This window comes from Dendrobates tinctorius, unplaced genomic scaffold (genome assembly GCF_039654945.1).
Source record: "Dendrobates tinctorius isolate UK_male_01 unplaced genomic scaffold, ASM3965494v1 ptg000120l, whole genome shotgun sequence".
Taxonomy (NCBI): domain Eukaryota; kingdom Metazoa; phylum Chordata; class Amphibia; order Anura; family Dendrobatidae; genus Dendrobates; species Dendrobates tinctorius.
In genome coordinates this window covers 38,777,006-38,792,189 of record NW_027361788.1, presented here as the reverse complement: position 1 = coordinate 38,792,189, position 15,184 = coordinate 38,777,006, and the positions used below count along the sequence as shown (strand labels likewise).

General features: G+C 41.8%; 1 protein-coding gene across 4 annotated transcripts in view; it reads left to right on the top strand.

Annotated features, from left to right (window-relative positions):
- Nucleotides 1-10,909, top strand: part of LOC141046640 (uncharacterized) — a 445,193-nt gene extending 434,284 nt beyond the window's left edge. For 3 of the 4 annotated variants that reach the window (XM_073541183.1, XM_073541182.1, XM_073541184.1), the window contains exons 55-68: nt 257-310; nt 1,025-1,078; nt 1,159-1,212; nt 1,485-1,538; nt 1,625-1,678; nt 4,505-4,558; nt 4,648-4,665; nt 4,751-4,804; nt 4,891-4,953; nt 5,269-5,434; nt 7,367-7,473; nt 8,409-8,489; nt 8,583-8,765; nt 10,135-10,909. In XM_073541183.1, the coding sequence (XP_073397284.1) occupies nt 257-310; nt 1,025-1,078; nt 1,159-1,212; nt 1,485-1,538; nt 1,625-1,678; nt 4,505-4,558; nt 4,648-4,665; nt 4,751-4,804; nt 4,891-4,953; nt 5,269-5,434; nt 7,367-7,473; nt 8,409-8,489; nt 8,583-8,765; nt 10,135-10,284 (1,146 nt within the window). In that variant the 3' untranslated portion in view covers nt 10,285-10,909. Of the gene's footprint in view, nt 1-256; nt 311-1,024; nt 1,079-1,158; nt 1,213-1,484; nt 1,539-1,624; nt 1,679-4,504; nt 4,559-4,647; nt 4,666-4,750; nt 4,805-4,890; nt 4,954-5,268; nt 5,435-7,366; nt 7,474-8,408; nt 8,490-8,582; nt 8,766-10,134 lie in introns of those variants that run through there. The other variant, XM_073541185.1, reaches the window with a different exon arrangement.
- Nucleotides 10,910-15,184: the final 4,275 nt, after the last annotated feature.

Sequence of the window (15,184 nt, the reverse complement as noted above, 5' to 3'; positions counted from 1 at the left end):
CGAGCAAGGCTCAAAAGTGTCTAAAACTCATATCAAATGTGGTGCAAGGCATCAGTGACTTTATTTGTCACATATTGCTCCAGAATTCTGGTGCATTTATCACATGGTCTGTATAATCCAATGCAATATGCAGCTAAGCAACATCTTTAATAATGCAGATTTAGATTTTTGCCTTAACGCCTGAGCAAATATTAAATGTATATCTGATTAAAAAAAAATCATTAGAAATATATTGGTTTTATTTTAATATTTCTAGGGCAAAAGGGGAAAAGCAGGTCAAAGACCACCACGAGGTCCCCATGGTGTCAAGGTAAGGAAAATACATTAAAAGTTGCTCCCAAAGTTATAGCACTCCATGGTATCCAGTAATAAATTGCCTAATACCCACATGGTTAAATGAAGAGACTGTACACAGTCTAGTTATGAAAGCTACATAAAGTTTACTCTACAGTTTGAGTCAAAGAACACGTGAACGGGCCGATCTCAGCCTGTTAATGAGTGGCGATCAATCATATATAATCCAATCGTTGCTCGTTCAGTAACCCGTCTACCTGAACTGATGAAAACCATTGGCAACAGACCAATCGCTTTCTCCATACACCTTTATCTTGTCAGCACTACATACCCCACTTACACAGAGCAATTCGATTCCAATAACAATCTTGTTTATGCCAGTATCAACTTTCTGATCACCCGAAAAACAAGCTGTGATCGCCGCCATGTTTACACGGGATAATAATTTTGAAGAATTATTGTTTCATCTAAATGTACCTTTAATGTCACTTATTAACCCCTGGGAGCTCACCAGGAGGAAAAAAAAGTGGAAATGGCGAGAGGTTCGGGAAATTAGAAAAGTCAGGTAGGGATTACATGCATTGCAGAGTCGTACTGTACGCTGCGGAGTTCTGAAAGGTGGTCCAACAGAACCAGAAAGTTTTGTCTTGAGTTAATTGACCTTTGCTGCGTTCTGCTACTATTCCACCCATTTGTTTTCCATTGTAACACATTTTCATAAATATTGCAGGGGGCAAAGGGACCACGGGGACCATTGGGCCCCCAAGGGCCAAGAGGACCATATGTAAGTAATTAAAAAAATGATCATCGCTTTCATAGTGTAGAAAGTTCATAATTCTTAGTTATATGTGTGTTTGCTACCAGGGTATTCCCGGACTCAGGGGGCAAAAAGGAGTTCCAGGTTTCAAAGGACTGAAGGTAAAAAAGAAAAATAACAAAAATTTAATTTTACATACCGAACAGGACAGTATTACTACTAGTGGCAAGTAAATATTGTAAAATTATAGGCAAATTTTCCAACGAGTTGCCTTACATTTTTGCACCTTTCCATATAGTTTTCAGTCCTAAGTATCAGGCTGTGCAGGAACATTTTACATGGGAAAAGTGTACAATCAATGGGTTAGGGATTGTATATTTGCCATACACACATATTCCAAATGTGCTACTGACATGTTATTTTTATTTTACAGGGTGAAGAGGGCATGGATGGACCATTTGGACCAAAAGGAGAAAATGGACTGAAGGTTAGGAAATTGTTCACCAAAACAGACTGGAAATCTCTGTTGATCTTTTTCTCCAAAACCTCATGTTATCAGCCTTTATTTTTCAGGGAAAACAAGGTCCTATTGGCAATGATGGATCTCCGGGGGAGAAAGGAGATGAGGTACGGACCAATCAGTTACCCTTATCTATTAATAATCATAATTTAAATTGTTCTTGTGCTGAATTTGCAAACTTCATTGGGTCATACAACTATTATTATTATTTTTTAAGTATTGTTGGAGTAAGAAAGGGGTTAATGCGTTCAGACTTGTGATGGCTCTCATGAGAATACACTGAAACAAAGAACTGTTGTGTCACTAAGCTGGGTAGAAAAATGATATTCTTTTTTTACTTATCATGCACAGAACACCTATATTCTTGAAGGGTATAAAATAGACAAACACTGCGACAAGCCTTAGAGATTGTTGGGACTCATGTACTGTATGTGTATTTCCTCTGTGTTCTCGTCTACTGGAAGTTGAATCCCATAAATGTCTAAGTTGGAGTTAGGGCTGATCTAACAGTTTTGTGCATCAGGCTTTATCACAACATACAGTGGGTGTGTAAAGTATTCAGACCCCTTTAAATTTTTCAAAAAAGTTCATTTTTTTTCTCATTAATGTACACTCTGCACCCCATCTTGACAGAAAAAAACAGAAATGTAGAAATGTTTGCAAATTTATTGAAAAAGAAAAACTGAAATATCACATGGTCATAAGTATTCAGACCCTTTGCTCACTATTGAGTAGAAGCCCCCTTTTGAGCTAGTACAGCCATGAGTCTTCTTGGGAATGATGCAACAAGTTTTTCACACCTGGATTTGGGGATCCTGTACCATTCTTCCTTGCAGATCCTCTCTAGTTCCATCAGGTTGGATGGTGAACGTTGGTGGACAGCCATTTTCAGGTCTCTCCAGAGATGCTCAATTGGGTTTAGGTCAGGGCTCTGGCTGCGTCAGTCAAGAATGGAGTTGTTCCAAAGCCACCCCTTTGTTATTTTAGCGGTGTGCTTAGGGTCATTATCTTGTTGGAAGGTGAACTTTCGGGCAAGTCTGAGGTCCAGAGCACACTGGAAGGGGTTTTCATCTCAGATATCTCTGTACTTGGCCGCATTCATGTTTCATTCAATTGCAACTAGTTGTTCTGTCCCAGCAGATGAAAAACACCCCCATAGCATGATGCTGCCACCACCATGTTTCACTGTTGGGATTGTATTGGGCAAGTGATGAACAGTGCCTGGTTTTCTCCACACATACTGCTTAGAATTATCACCAAAAAGTTCTATCTTTGTCTCATCAGACCAGAGAATCTTATTTCTCATAGTCTGGGAGTCCTTCATGTGTTTTTTTTTTTAGCTAACTCTGTGCGGGCTTTCATATGTCTGGCACTCTGCCATAAAGGCCCAACTGGTGGGGGGCTGCAGTGATAGTTGACTTTGTGGAACTTTCTCCCATCTCCCTACTGCATCTGTGGAGCTCAGCCACAGTGCTCTTGGGGTTCTTCTTTACCTCTCTCACCAAGGCTCTTCTCTCAGGATTGCTCAGTTTGGCGGGGCGGCCAGGTCTAGGAAGACTTCTGGTGGTCCCAAACTTCTTCCATTTAAGGATTATGGAGGCCACTGTGCTCTTAGGAACCTTGAGTACTGAAGAAATTCTTTTGTAACCTTGGCCAGATCTGTGCCTTGCCACAATTCTGTCTCTGAGCTCTTTGGCCAGTTCCTTTGACCTCATGATTCTCATTTGGTCTGACATGCACTGTGAGCTGTGAGGTCTTATATAGACAGGTGTGTGCCTTTACAAATCAAGTCCTATCAGTTTAATTAAACACAGCTGGACTCCAATGAAGGAGTAGAACCATCTCAAGGAGGACATAAGGAAATTGACAGCATGTGACTTAAATATGAGTGTCTGAGCAAAGGGTCTTACTTGTGACCATGTGATATTTCAGTTTTTCTTTTTTAATAAATTTGAAAAAATTCCTACATTTCTGGGGGGTTTTTCAGTCAAGATGGGGTGCAGAGTGTACATTAATGAGGAAAAAAAAGAACTTTTTTGATTTTACCAAATGGCTGCAATGAAACAGAGTGAAAAATTTAAAGGGGTTTGAATACTTTCCATATTCACTGTATATCCTCTCTTTATAGGATATCCTCAAGTCATGACCTGTACTGTGGTTTAGTGGTAGCACTGCTATCTTGCAGCACTGGGGTCCTGGGTTAAAATCCCACCAAGAACAACATCTGCAAAGAGTTTGTATGTTCTCCTCGTGTTTGCATTGGTTCTCCGGTTTCCTCCCACACTTCAAAGACATACTGATAGGGAATTTAGATTCTGAGCCCCAATGGGGACAGTGATGATAATGTATGTAAAATGCTGCAGAATAAGATAGTGCTATATAAGCAAAGCATAAGAAATAATAAATGAGCCTGTTGAGGATATCTGATACCTGGAGGTGATCAACCAGTGTAGTCCAGAAGATTGACAGTTTGGACCAGTGGTATGGTCGAATCACTGGTTAGAACTGTGAGCTCTCCAATGCTCCAAGCAGAGACAGATTTGCCTCTGTACCAGCGGAGGCGCGCAGGGGGCTGGAGCTGGCCAGTTTCAGAGACCTTCTTGCAAGCAGTACAGAAAAGAGCTTGAAATCCCATTCCTTGCCTAGGAAACCGGCAAGGCAATGAGCAGTAAAGTATAACATTAAAAATCTCTTGTTCTAGAGAACTGAGAGAATTTGTAGTATAAGGTACATTTCATTGTTGCTCATTTTTACAAGCACTTTGCAATTTTAATCACTTAACAAGTTGAGACAACCCCTTTAGGTTAGTGAATCACCCAACATTGGCCTAATGTACATGAGTGACCTTGCTTTATTTCAGACTGAAGTTCAGAAATCAGCAGTAATGAACTTGTGGCAATTTGATCAAAGCCTGTATTTACGTTTTCCACTAGGGAGTCACTGGGCTACCTGGACCTCAAGGTGTTTCTGGGCCTCAAGGTCCTCCGGTAAGTGCACAAATTATCAGTTTTAGAAACTTTACAATGCACTTCCTATTGCTTTATGCTAACATTATTTTTTCTTGTTTTATTTGTAGGGACCTGAGGGTATGCAGGTAAAAATAACAATTACCGTAAATTCACTATTTTACAGTTTGTTCTCATTTGTAATATTTATTTAATATAAATATATAATTATAGGGTCCAAAAGGCTTCCAAGGAGCAGAAGGACCACCTGGCCCTCCAGGACCCCCAGTAAGTATTGAAAATTGTATCAATTTATGAACAGAAATTAAAATTTTTGATTAAATGTAAGAATACGCTATGATTATATTCATTAGGGACCTCCTGGGGCATCAGGACCTCCAGGACCTTCTCTTAGCATAAGTGCACAGAGTCTAAAAGTAAGTACCTTATGGCAGGTTTTATCTTGATTTCTCTCGTCTCATGCAATTGTGGTAATTTGTATCACTAGAGTGTTCTATGACCTGTGAAGCTCCATTGAACATGTGTTCAAACATTGTGACGTGCTCACCATAATATGTACTTGTTTCACTGCTAATCCCATTTTGCATACATGAGCACCAAAGCTCCGCAGATTTTCACAGACATGCAAATGGTTATTCACGACTAAGTCTCCATTTTGCATTTCTATATAGTGTATATGAAGTTTGTCATATACTATAATAAAGTCTTGCTTTGTTTCTAATTTTCCCTAGCGTCTGCTTCCCAACAGTAGGATATCACACGACCTAGTCCCATGGGATCTTATTCATCGTCTGGAAGAAGATTTGAAGTTCTTGTCTGATCCACCAAATGGGACCAGGGAAAATCCTGCAAGCACATGTAAAGAGCTGCAACTTGTCCATCCTCAACTTCCAGACGGTGGGTTGATTTTCGGGCACATACCTATGACTCTGCAAAAGACAAATACACTGACAAAAGCAAAATTCCTAAAATTGCTTTAATAGAAAATGTCATAATAGTACACAGTGTAAAAAAACAATTGTGGCCAGTAGGGAATCAACATCAAATGTCAGGGATAGGTCGTGCTTTGGATTCAATAAAAATTATGCACGACTTAAAAACCCTGGTGGGAGTACAATTTTTGGGAGTCCCATTAATGACTATGTAACAATTGATTGCAGCAGCAAAATACAACATCCAAGGTCCCAATTTCAAGAGCTTCTTCTTTTTTTTTTTTAAGCGGCTCATAGACAACCAGCCATTCATCTCACAACCTCCCAAACGTATCAGAGGAGATCTACTAATTTTTAGACAGTTCAAAGTTAGAATAGAGTTTTTTTTAAGCGGTTGTTGTTATGAATGAGTCACCGTAGGAGGCAAAAACAGAAATACTAGCTAAGTCTAGATAACCAGAGAAGTTGGCAGCTATCGGGTTGCAGACCCCTGAACCTATCAACAACAACTAGCAGTAGCCGTGGGGGGTTCCTACGGTGCCCTAGACCCCTCAATCACAGCCGGAGAACTAAATAGCCTAAAGACAGAAAGGGAAATCTAAACTGCCCCAGAACAGACCCCAAAGCAATAGGCAGCCCCCAACATATAATGACGGTGACGCAAGATGAAAAAACACTCACACAGAAAGATAGGCAGAGCAAATGATGGGGCCCAAGCTAACTAAATAGGACAGGATAGAAAAGCTGCTGTCTGCAATCCGCCAAAACCCTATGAAAACAAGAGCCAACAGACTGATAGGGAAAAAAGCCCTGAAGACGCTAGGCTTCAAAAAGACTATATCAGCACTCAGGTATTTTCTGAAGACAGAGCAAAAAGGAATTCAGCTCACCCCAGCAGCGAATAGCAGAAATCCAGAAAAACAAGGCAAAACAAAACCAAAACACAAATGCAAAAAGCAGAGCAGAAAACTTAGCTTTTGAGGAGCAGGAATCAGACTGGTCTCCTAGAATCCCTCTGAGAAATCACCAGCAAGGCAGAAGGGCGTCGGCTGCCCTATATCCAGTCAGCAATTCCAGTCACCCAGTCATCATCATCCTGCTCAGGTGCTTGGTAATCAGCCTCACTACCTTCCTTCACCAGAAGAGGGAGTTCATCAGACCTCAATGGTGAAGGGTAAATGAACTCACAACAGGTTGTCTCCTACTATGACAACCCCTTCTTGATCTGTGTTTTTCACCGTGAAAATCAAAACACATACTCACCTCCGCCGGTGCTGGCACTTGCATTACTGGGATTCACATGAGCCCTGCACAAAATCAGCGCTGGCGTCACTGTCAACGCCTTAAAACATATTCGTAATCAAGAGGAACTGCAGCCCTGGCTACCTCATCATTACATATACGACAGAAGGTGGAGACCTTGACGCCAGGGCTGATTGGGCGCAGGGCTCACGTATCATAACAACCTCAAGTGAGCCCCAGGAACAAGAGAGCTGACATGGCTGGAACAGCGCCAGCACTGGAGGAGAGTATGAATGTTTTTATTTTCACGGGGGAAAACATTCAGATCAAGGAGTCGTCCTAGTGGTGGACAATCCCTTGAAAATGTATCACAAGTCAAGTGTTTCATGCTGCTTGATAATACGGTGTATCTTTACACTGTAGAGTGTCAGTTTGCACCAACTATTGGCGTATTTCGACACAATAATTTGCTCCAAATTTTGGTGCAATGCGTTGATTTCAGGCCCCACTGTTTTTCCCACAAAGGAACTGACCACTCCACGTAACACAAGTAATACATGTGGTGCAACGCATGTAAATCCGCCCCCATGATGTGCAGTTAAAATTTTGATAGCTTTATTTTGCATGAAATGAATATTCTGTTATGTTTTAATAGGTTATTACTATATTGACCCAAATCAAGGAAGCCCACAGGATTCTTTTCTTGTATTCTGCAACTTTACAGCTGAAGGAGAAACCTGTGTGCCTGCTCAGCAGAGCCAGGTAAGCAAATAGCATGCAATGGTCAAATATTCTCTTATTGGCCAGACACAAAAACTTATACTGGAATATATTCAAAAATCCCATCTGTACAGTAAGTGCTTGCTTCAGCTCTGAGGGTAGTGTAATACAAGGCCATACCATAGTAGCAGCTAACACATTAGTGCGAATCAGTACAGGTCTGAGATGCTGAGGAAATGAATGGTAGCAATGTAGTGGAGAATCAGTCTAAAGGTCTACACATCATTATCAGCAGAATGATTGTTTGACTGACAGCTATTTTTCCCGGCTCCTCAATACATAGGAACACTTGGATCGTCTGAGAGCTCCTGTGTTCTCCTCTGCCAGTGGATTACTCTGCGATGAATGAAAGGGTCAGCCATTGAAATTCAACAGGCTTGATCCTTTTCTCTTTCGACATCACCTGTCAGGGAAGAGTCAGGATGCCCTCACATACATTAGACTGTTGGATGATCCTACAGAAATCGATGGGTTTGGCCAACTTTTACCTTATGTGTATTGGTCTTAAGGGTCATAGAGGGGGAATAATACACTAGGTCCTTCTGTTCCAGGTGGTTTAACCCTACAACTATAAGGGTGGCTATGGGGCTATTTATCTTTTGCCATGAGGTACTTGTGTATTTCTCAGAAGAGTGCGTAGAACAGATTCATCATAACACAGATTATCCAAGGAATTTGATATATTTATATTTCCTACACATTCTTCAGCAGGTGACAAGCTATATTTTTAGCAGTCAATATTTTGCATCTTCTTGCTAAACTGTTAGCAAACAGCAATGCTTTATTGAGATAATGTATAGGATGTTTAAATATGCAAGGTGGACTAAATGTGTCCATTTTTAGATCACAGTATGGACTGTGTCTCCAGTAGCTGCTTTGAGTCTCAGTCATCATGATGCTGTAATTACCATTTGTAGATCCCAGTGAAATCGTGGCTCCAGAGCTACCAGGTACAGCATGGATTCCAGTGGTTCAGCACCCTTCCCGGGGGGTTTTCTGTAAGTGCAAGTATTTTATTGTGCATTTGCACATTGTAGGATAAAATGTTTTTCTGAGCCTGATTGTCAGCCATGCTGTATTTCCCATCCTAGTTCACATACAGCGAGCTCAATGTGGTTCAGCTGCGGTTCCTCAGGCTGCAGAGTCTGCGAGTACGTCAGCAATTCAGATACGTATGTGTAGCGCAGCCGGGACGTACGGCCACAGACAAAGATGTCAAGTTTCTGACTGACACAAGGAACCAGAGCTTCTTGGTGACATTACAAGGATGTGAGGTGAGTGCCAGCAGATACAAGCGACAACTACCGATGTGATATATATATATACGGTATAGTGGACCAGAGCTTCATGGTGACATTACAAGGATGTGAGGTGAGGGCCAGCAGATACAGGCGACAACTACCGATGTGATATATGTATATGAAACAATCCAGCTCACCGATCAGGACATCATGAGGCTCGGAGCACGGAACCGCCGTGTCTTGGCGTATAGAATTCCAATGAAGACTAAGGGTGCTGTGACACCTGAAACGCATTGATAGCGGAACTTCTTGTCCTACTATGCTGAAATTTATCCTCTATTTTGCCAAAATCTGAGTGAATAAAGAATTATTTTTTCACTTCATCGTTGAGCTGGATAATCTCTTCATTATTTTGTACATGACACTGTAGAAACTATACCAATTTTCTAAATATAGGTTTAGGCATCCAGTTATTCATCCTACAACAAGGTAGTAGCCAGGAGATAGAGATCCTAGAGATCCATTACTACATAGGAAGAAACCAGTATTAAAATGGTAAATGATAGGTGGGGGTCTTGTTACGCATGTTACATTGGGGTATCATACCTCAGTACCTAATATATAAATCCTGTAAGGATTTAACAACTACAGGCTACTGATGGGAATCTGATCCAGTACTAAGAATAATATCATGCAAAAATTAATGGGTTTCTACACCCCCCCCCCCCAATAAAAATAAATAAAAATGTGAATGATCTTAAAGGACTGAGTTATATAACTTACTAATATAGATCAATTCTGCCAGGCGCCCAGATCCTCTGGTAGTCACTCTAGTCCTGGCAGTCTTATTCCTTGTCCTGTGCTAGACATGGACAGCGCATGACCAGAGCTGTGTGTTAATCTAGCCATGCACATTAGATCACCGTCAGCCGAACCATCGTTTGTGTCAGTAACTCTCTCTCCCAACTACTCGATACACATAAACACTTATGACCCAGCATTGCTGTGTTCTATATGAATGAGCTGCTGCCACACACCTGTTTCCCCACCCAAAAAAAAAAGATTGGCAACTGGAAATCCCAACAGACCGGATCTTTCACTCCTTTGACTTCATATGTCAGAGGAGAGTCGAGAGGCCCTCATACACATTAGGTGGTGTGCCGAAATTGGAGGGTTTAGACTAATTTTTATCCAAAGGATATGGGGCCTTTAAAAGTCTTCCGGTCACAGAAAATGCAAAAGCAGAGGTAGAGTCACAGAATTAAGTGGATACCAGAGGATCACAGCAACTGGCGAACTCGATCTATATTGTTAAGCAATTTAAAGATTTTTTGGGGTTATTTTTGGTAGGCTGAGGAATTTCTTTTATGCAATTTAAAACTTTTTTTCTGTGTCTTTACAGGGTGGAGAATCATTCAACAGAACGGAGACTCTCCTCCATTTTGAGCCCATGGACCTTTCTCTGCTTCCTGTTCGGGACTTAGCCCTCTTTCATGATGGGGATGGAGACCACCTTTATGGCTTCATAGTTGGCCCTGTGTGCTTCAGATGAGGATAAGCTTTTCTCCTTTATGAACTTTGACAACCCACCTCCAGGTCGAGGGTGGAAGCCCCACGTTATTTATACAGGACGTTATTAGACGGGCCTCTTACCCCTCTCTCAGGAAGGGAGACTGAAACTTGTTTACAATGGGACTCTTGGTGCTTTGAAGCCTAACGCTTCATCTGAATCTCCTGGCGAGAACCACACATACACCTCAAGGCTTCCCCCTCAACGAACAGACCAAAATGTTCTCAGGGGCAAAGTCCTACTTTTTAATGCACTTATTTATCAACTTTATTTGGTGTTCTGTGGACCACCACACGGAGAATTGGTGCTTTACATGTGTCTTTTTTAATTTTTTACAGAACTCTAATTTGTAGAAAAACGTGTATATTGACTAGTGATTGGATTGTGCTGGTTCACTCGCTGTCATTAACAAATTAGTCTTGACAACTCATGGTCTTCCATTACTGCCCAGGCAATTCCTGAAATGAATCAGTTGGGTAAATCAAGTATTTAGGGTCATATATTTCTACATTGCAATGCACATTATAGACAGTGATGGCCTGTGTAGGATAATGTACCTAAATGTCTACAAATGAAATGAATAAAAATATATCTAAGGGTATGTTCACACTGAGTATTTTTCCAGCAGTCAAAATCCGCAAATTTCCTAGTGAGACCCGCTTAAGGAAGCTCTCCTTCTATGTGAAGTTTTGCAGCAGTTTTGAAGAGTTTTCGCCCTAAAGTGGGATTTTTTGGCAGCCATTTGATTGGACAGTGCTTAGTTTAGTGCATTTTCCACTTTCTTCTCTCCAATCAGGCAATTTTGAAAGCTTAGAAGACGCATAAAAAAGCTTGAACATGTGAAATGCAAGTTTTTCCATAGAGATGAATAAGAAGCTTATAGTGAGTGTTGTTCTGGCATTTTTAGGAGAATGGTCGGGAAAAAGATGCAGTGTGAACAATGAATGAGGCAAAACTCGCATTCAAAAGAACAAACTTTCTTTGTTTCTTTGTTGAATCTATAACTTGATGAAAAAAAACAGCTGATATTCCATCCGAGTTGAATCAGCTTTGTGTCCATACAGACCCTTTCAATGCAGGAGACTCATCTAAGAATTAGACCAAAGTGGTCCATGCTGCGATTTTCTCCATAAAAGACTGACGATCTGTACTGAAACATAAAGTGGCCAAATTACGCTCACGAAGTGAAGTTATCTACACTCAGACAGCCCTCATACATATTCATTATTGGTGAATATTAGAGATGAGCAAATACATTTGCAGGTACTACTTGAGTAGACAAAGGGGAGTTTTGTGAATCGCCTCCTATCTGCAGGAATTCAGAGCTCCTCTTGGCCTAAAATTTAGAAGCGGCATCGGGTATTCCAGCAGGTAGGAGGCGCGTCTCGCTGGACTGCCCTGTTGCAACCATGGACTACTGGCGTGCTCACTGGAACAGGACAGAAGCGCAGATCTGTCTTATAGTTGATGTGAACCTGCACAGACACTGTATGGTTATAAAAGAAATGGGGAAACAGCCCAATGGTCTTTAAATGTTAATCCATCAACGTCAGGACTGAAGAATGATTCCGTAAGCTGTCAGGTTCCCCCATTTCAATAAGGGGGTTCTTCAATGAATGGCTCTGTCTTTGGACCAAAATTGTGCTAAAGCATTAGCTCCTGCAAAAAATAGGGTAACGGAGAAAAAGCCCATATACAGTGGGTATGGAAAGTATTCCGACCCCTTTAAATTTTTAACTCTTTTTTTCTTTGCAGCCATTCGGTAAATTCAAAAAAGTTCATTTTGCCATAAAGGCCCGACTGGTGGAGGGCTGCAGTGATTGCTGACTTTGTGTAACTTTCTCCCATCTCACTACTGCATCTGTGGAGCTCAGCCACAGTGATCTTGGGGTTCTTCTTTACCTCTCTCACCAAGGCTCTTCTCTCACAATTGCTCAGTTTGGCTGGACGGCCAGGTCTAGGAAGACTTCTGGTGGTCCCAAACTTCTTCCATTTAAGGATTATGGAGGCCACTGTACTCTTAGGAACCTTAAGTATTGCAGAAATTCTTTTGTAACCTTGGCCAGATGTGTGCCTTGCCACAATTCTGTCTCTCAGCTCCTTGGCCAGTTCCTTTGACCTCATGATTCTCATTTGGTCTGACATGCACTGTGAGCTGTGAGGTCTTATATAGACCGGTGTGTGCCTTTCCAAATCAAGTCCTATCAATTTAATTAAACACAGCTGGAATCCAATGAAGGAATAGAACCATCTTAAGGAAGATCACAAGGAAATTGACAGCATGTGACTTAAATATGAGTGTCTGAGCAAAGGGTCTGAATATTTGTGACCATGTGATACTTCAATTTTTCTTTTTTTAATAAATTTGCAAAAATGTCTACATTTCTGTTTTTTCAGTCAAGATGGGGTGCAGAGTGTACATTAATGAGAAAAAAAATGAACCTTTTTGAATTTACCAAATGGCTGCAATGAAACAAAGAGTGAAAAATTTAAGGGGGTCTGAATACATTTCCTACCCACTGTATATCTGATGATACCTGACTGTGTTTGTGGGTATTGTTCTTTTCTGTATATACCAATGTGGCCATGCAATGCAATTTAGCTGTATATTTACAGGGGGTGCACAGTGTCTACACAAAATATAGTTTTTATGATCTATAAACAATTGTAAAATTTGTATAAAATATACCAGTTCCCTGTGTGTTTTTGTGTCTACGGTCAAACCAAACGGCTGCACCATGTTTGTTTTACAGTATCTGATAGCCAGGAATATGTGAACATTTTGTTGAGAAAGAATTCAGGGAATAGAAGCGGTCTGGCAGGTAGGAAAACTTTAGGAAGATTAATAGCAGAAATTTCAGCAACTGTTTTATGTGTTTGTCTTCAAAGCAACCCAATTCACATGAATGGAGGCCATTAAGGCAAGCGACACTATGTAATCAGGAACTCAGTGGCATTTTTTTCATTGGAAGATCCTTAGGTATGTGCACATGACATCTTTTTCAGGCAAGTTTTTCAAGAAGAAGCTTCATTAGGGAAATATTTTTTTTTTTCCCTGAAGCATGTCTCTTTTTTTTTTTAAAGATTCCACAGGATAAAAAAATTACAAAACATAATGTCATAGTATAAAGTTAGAATGATTCAAACATTTACCTTTATCCATTCAATACAATGACATGAATATAACATCACACTTTCAATAAATAAACAAATAATATCTATTCAATAATAGAGTAAACAAATAAAGAAAAGCAAACAAACAAATTGGAACATAACATATTGGGACAAGTTCCATTATGAAGCATTGCACTCTCAACTAAATTAGCGCATTCCTTATCAAAATTCAGAACTCTTTTAGTCTATGCATATCACACATCACATTCCACGTGTTTAAAGGAACACACATCAGGACTCGTAACGTGAGATTAACAAAGTCATGGCATTAGGGGATAAATGTGTTAAGGGAGAGTCACACCATCTCTCCCAACTCCTGTGAAACTTCTGTAGACATCCTCTATTTCTATATATTATATTCTTATATGGTATTATATCATTCACTAATTTTTTCCACTGGTTGATAGTGGAGATTTCCCCCCCATCCACCTTAGTGCTATTGCTTTCCTAGCAATAAATATAACCTCCCGGAGAAATATCCTATCATAGTGCAACCACAATTCTTCATGCACAATACCCAAGATACACATCTCCGGGACACACGCAATAGGTGTCCCAATTATCCGTTTCAATGTAGTTATCACTTTGCTCCAGTATCTTCGTATTATACCACAATTCCAAATAAGATGCCAGAAATCCGCCCCTGGTTCACCACACCTATGGCATTCATTAGAAGCTTGTCTGCCAAATCTATGTACCGTATTTTTCGGACTATAAGACGCACCCAATTTTCAGAAGAAAAATAGGGAAAAAAATAATAATATGTCAAATGGTCCGTCTTACAGTCCGAATTCAGCTTACCTGGGATGGGATCCGGCACAGGTGAAGGAGTGGTCACAGGGGTCATTCAGTGGTCCAGGCTGGTGCGGTGGCGGTGGCTCTGTGCTGGGGCAGGTGGGCTGTGCTGGGGCGGCTGGGCTGGGGCAGGTGGGCTGGGGCAACTGTGCTGGGGCAGGTGGGCTGTGCTGCGGCAGGTGGGCTGTGCTGGGCTGGGGCAGCTGTGCTGGGGCAGGTGGGCTCTGTGGGGTGAGGGTGGCGGCGGGCTGTGCTCCGATGCAGGGGCAGTGGCTCCGCCGGCATTTCCTCGAAGCCCAGAGGCCCCCACACATCCGTTGCTGGCTGCCGCCATGTTGCTGTGGCCTCCGGGAACATGGATGCCGGGGACGGCGCGTGCGCAGGTTCAGATGTCGTCCCGAGATCTCGGGGGACGAGATCTCGTTGTCGAGATTTGAATCTCGTCTCCCGAGATCTCGGGACGAGATCTGAACCTGCGCATGCGCGGTCCCCGGACCGGCGGCCATCTTCCCGGCATCCATGTTCCCGGAGGCCACCGCAACATGGCAGCAGCCTGCAACGGATGTGCGGGGGCCTCCGAGGAAATGCCGGCGGAGCCCCCCACGGAGCACAGAGAGCCGCTACCCCTGCATCGGAGCACAGCCCGCTGCCACCACTGCACCACAGAGCCCCGCGGCACCCGCACCAGCCATGGACGGATGTAATTATATTGAGACGATATGACGCACCCCCCACTTTCCCCCAAAATTTTTTGGGAAAAAAGTGCGTCTTATGGTTCGAAAAATACAGTAATCTAATTAGGGTTAGGCAAGACTGATGTAAAATATTTAGTTGAATTAATTTATTATTTGCGGCTGGCGACAACACCAAATGTACCTCTAGGGCATCATTCCACTGATCATCAGTGATCGAA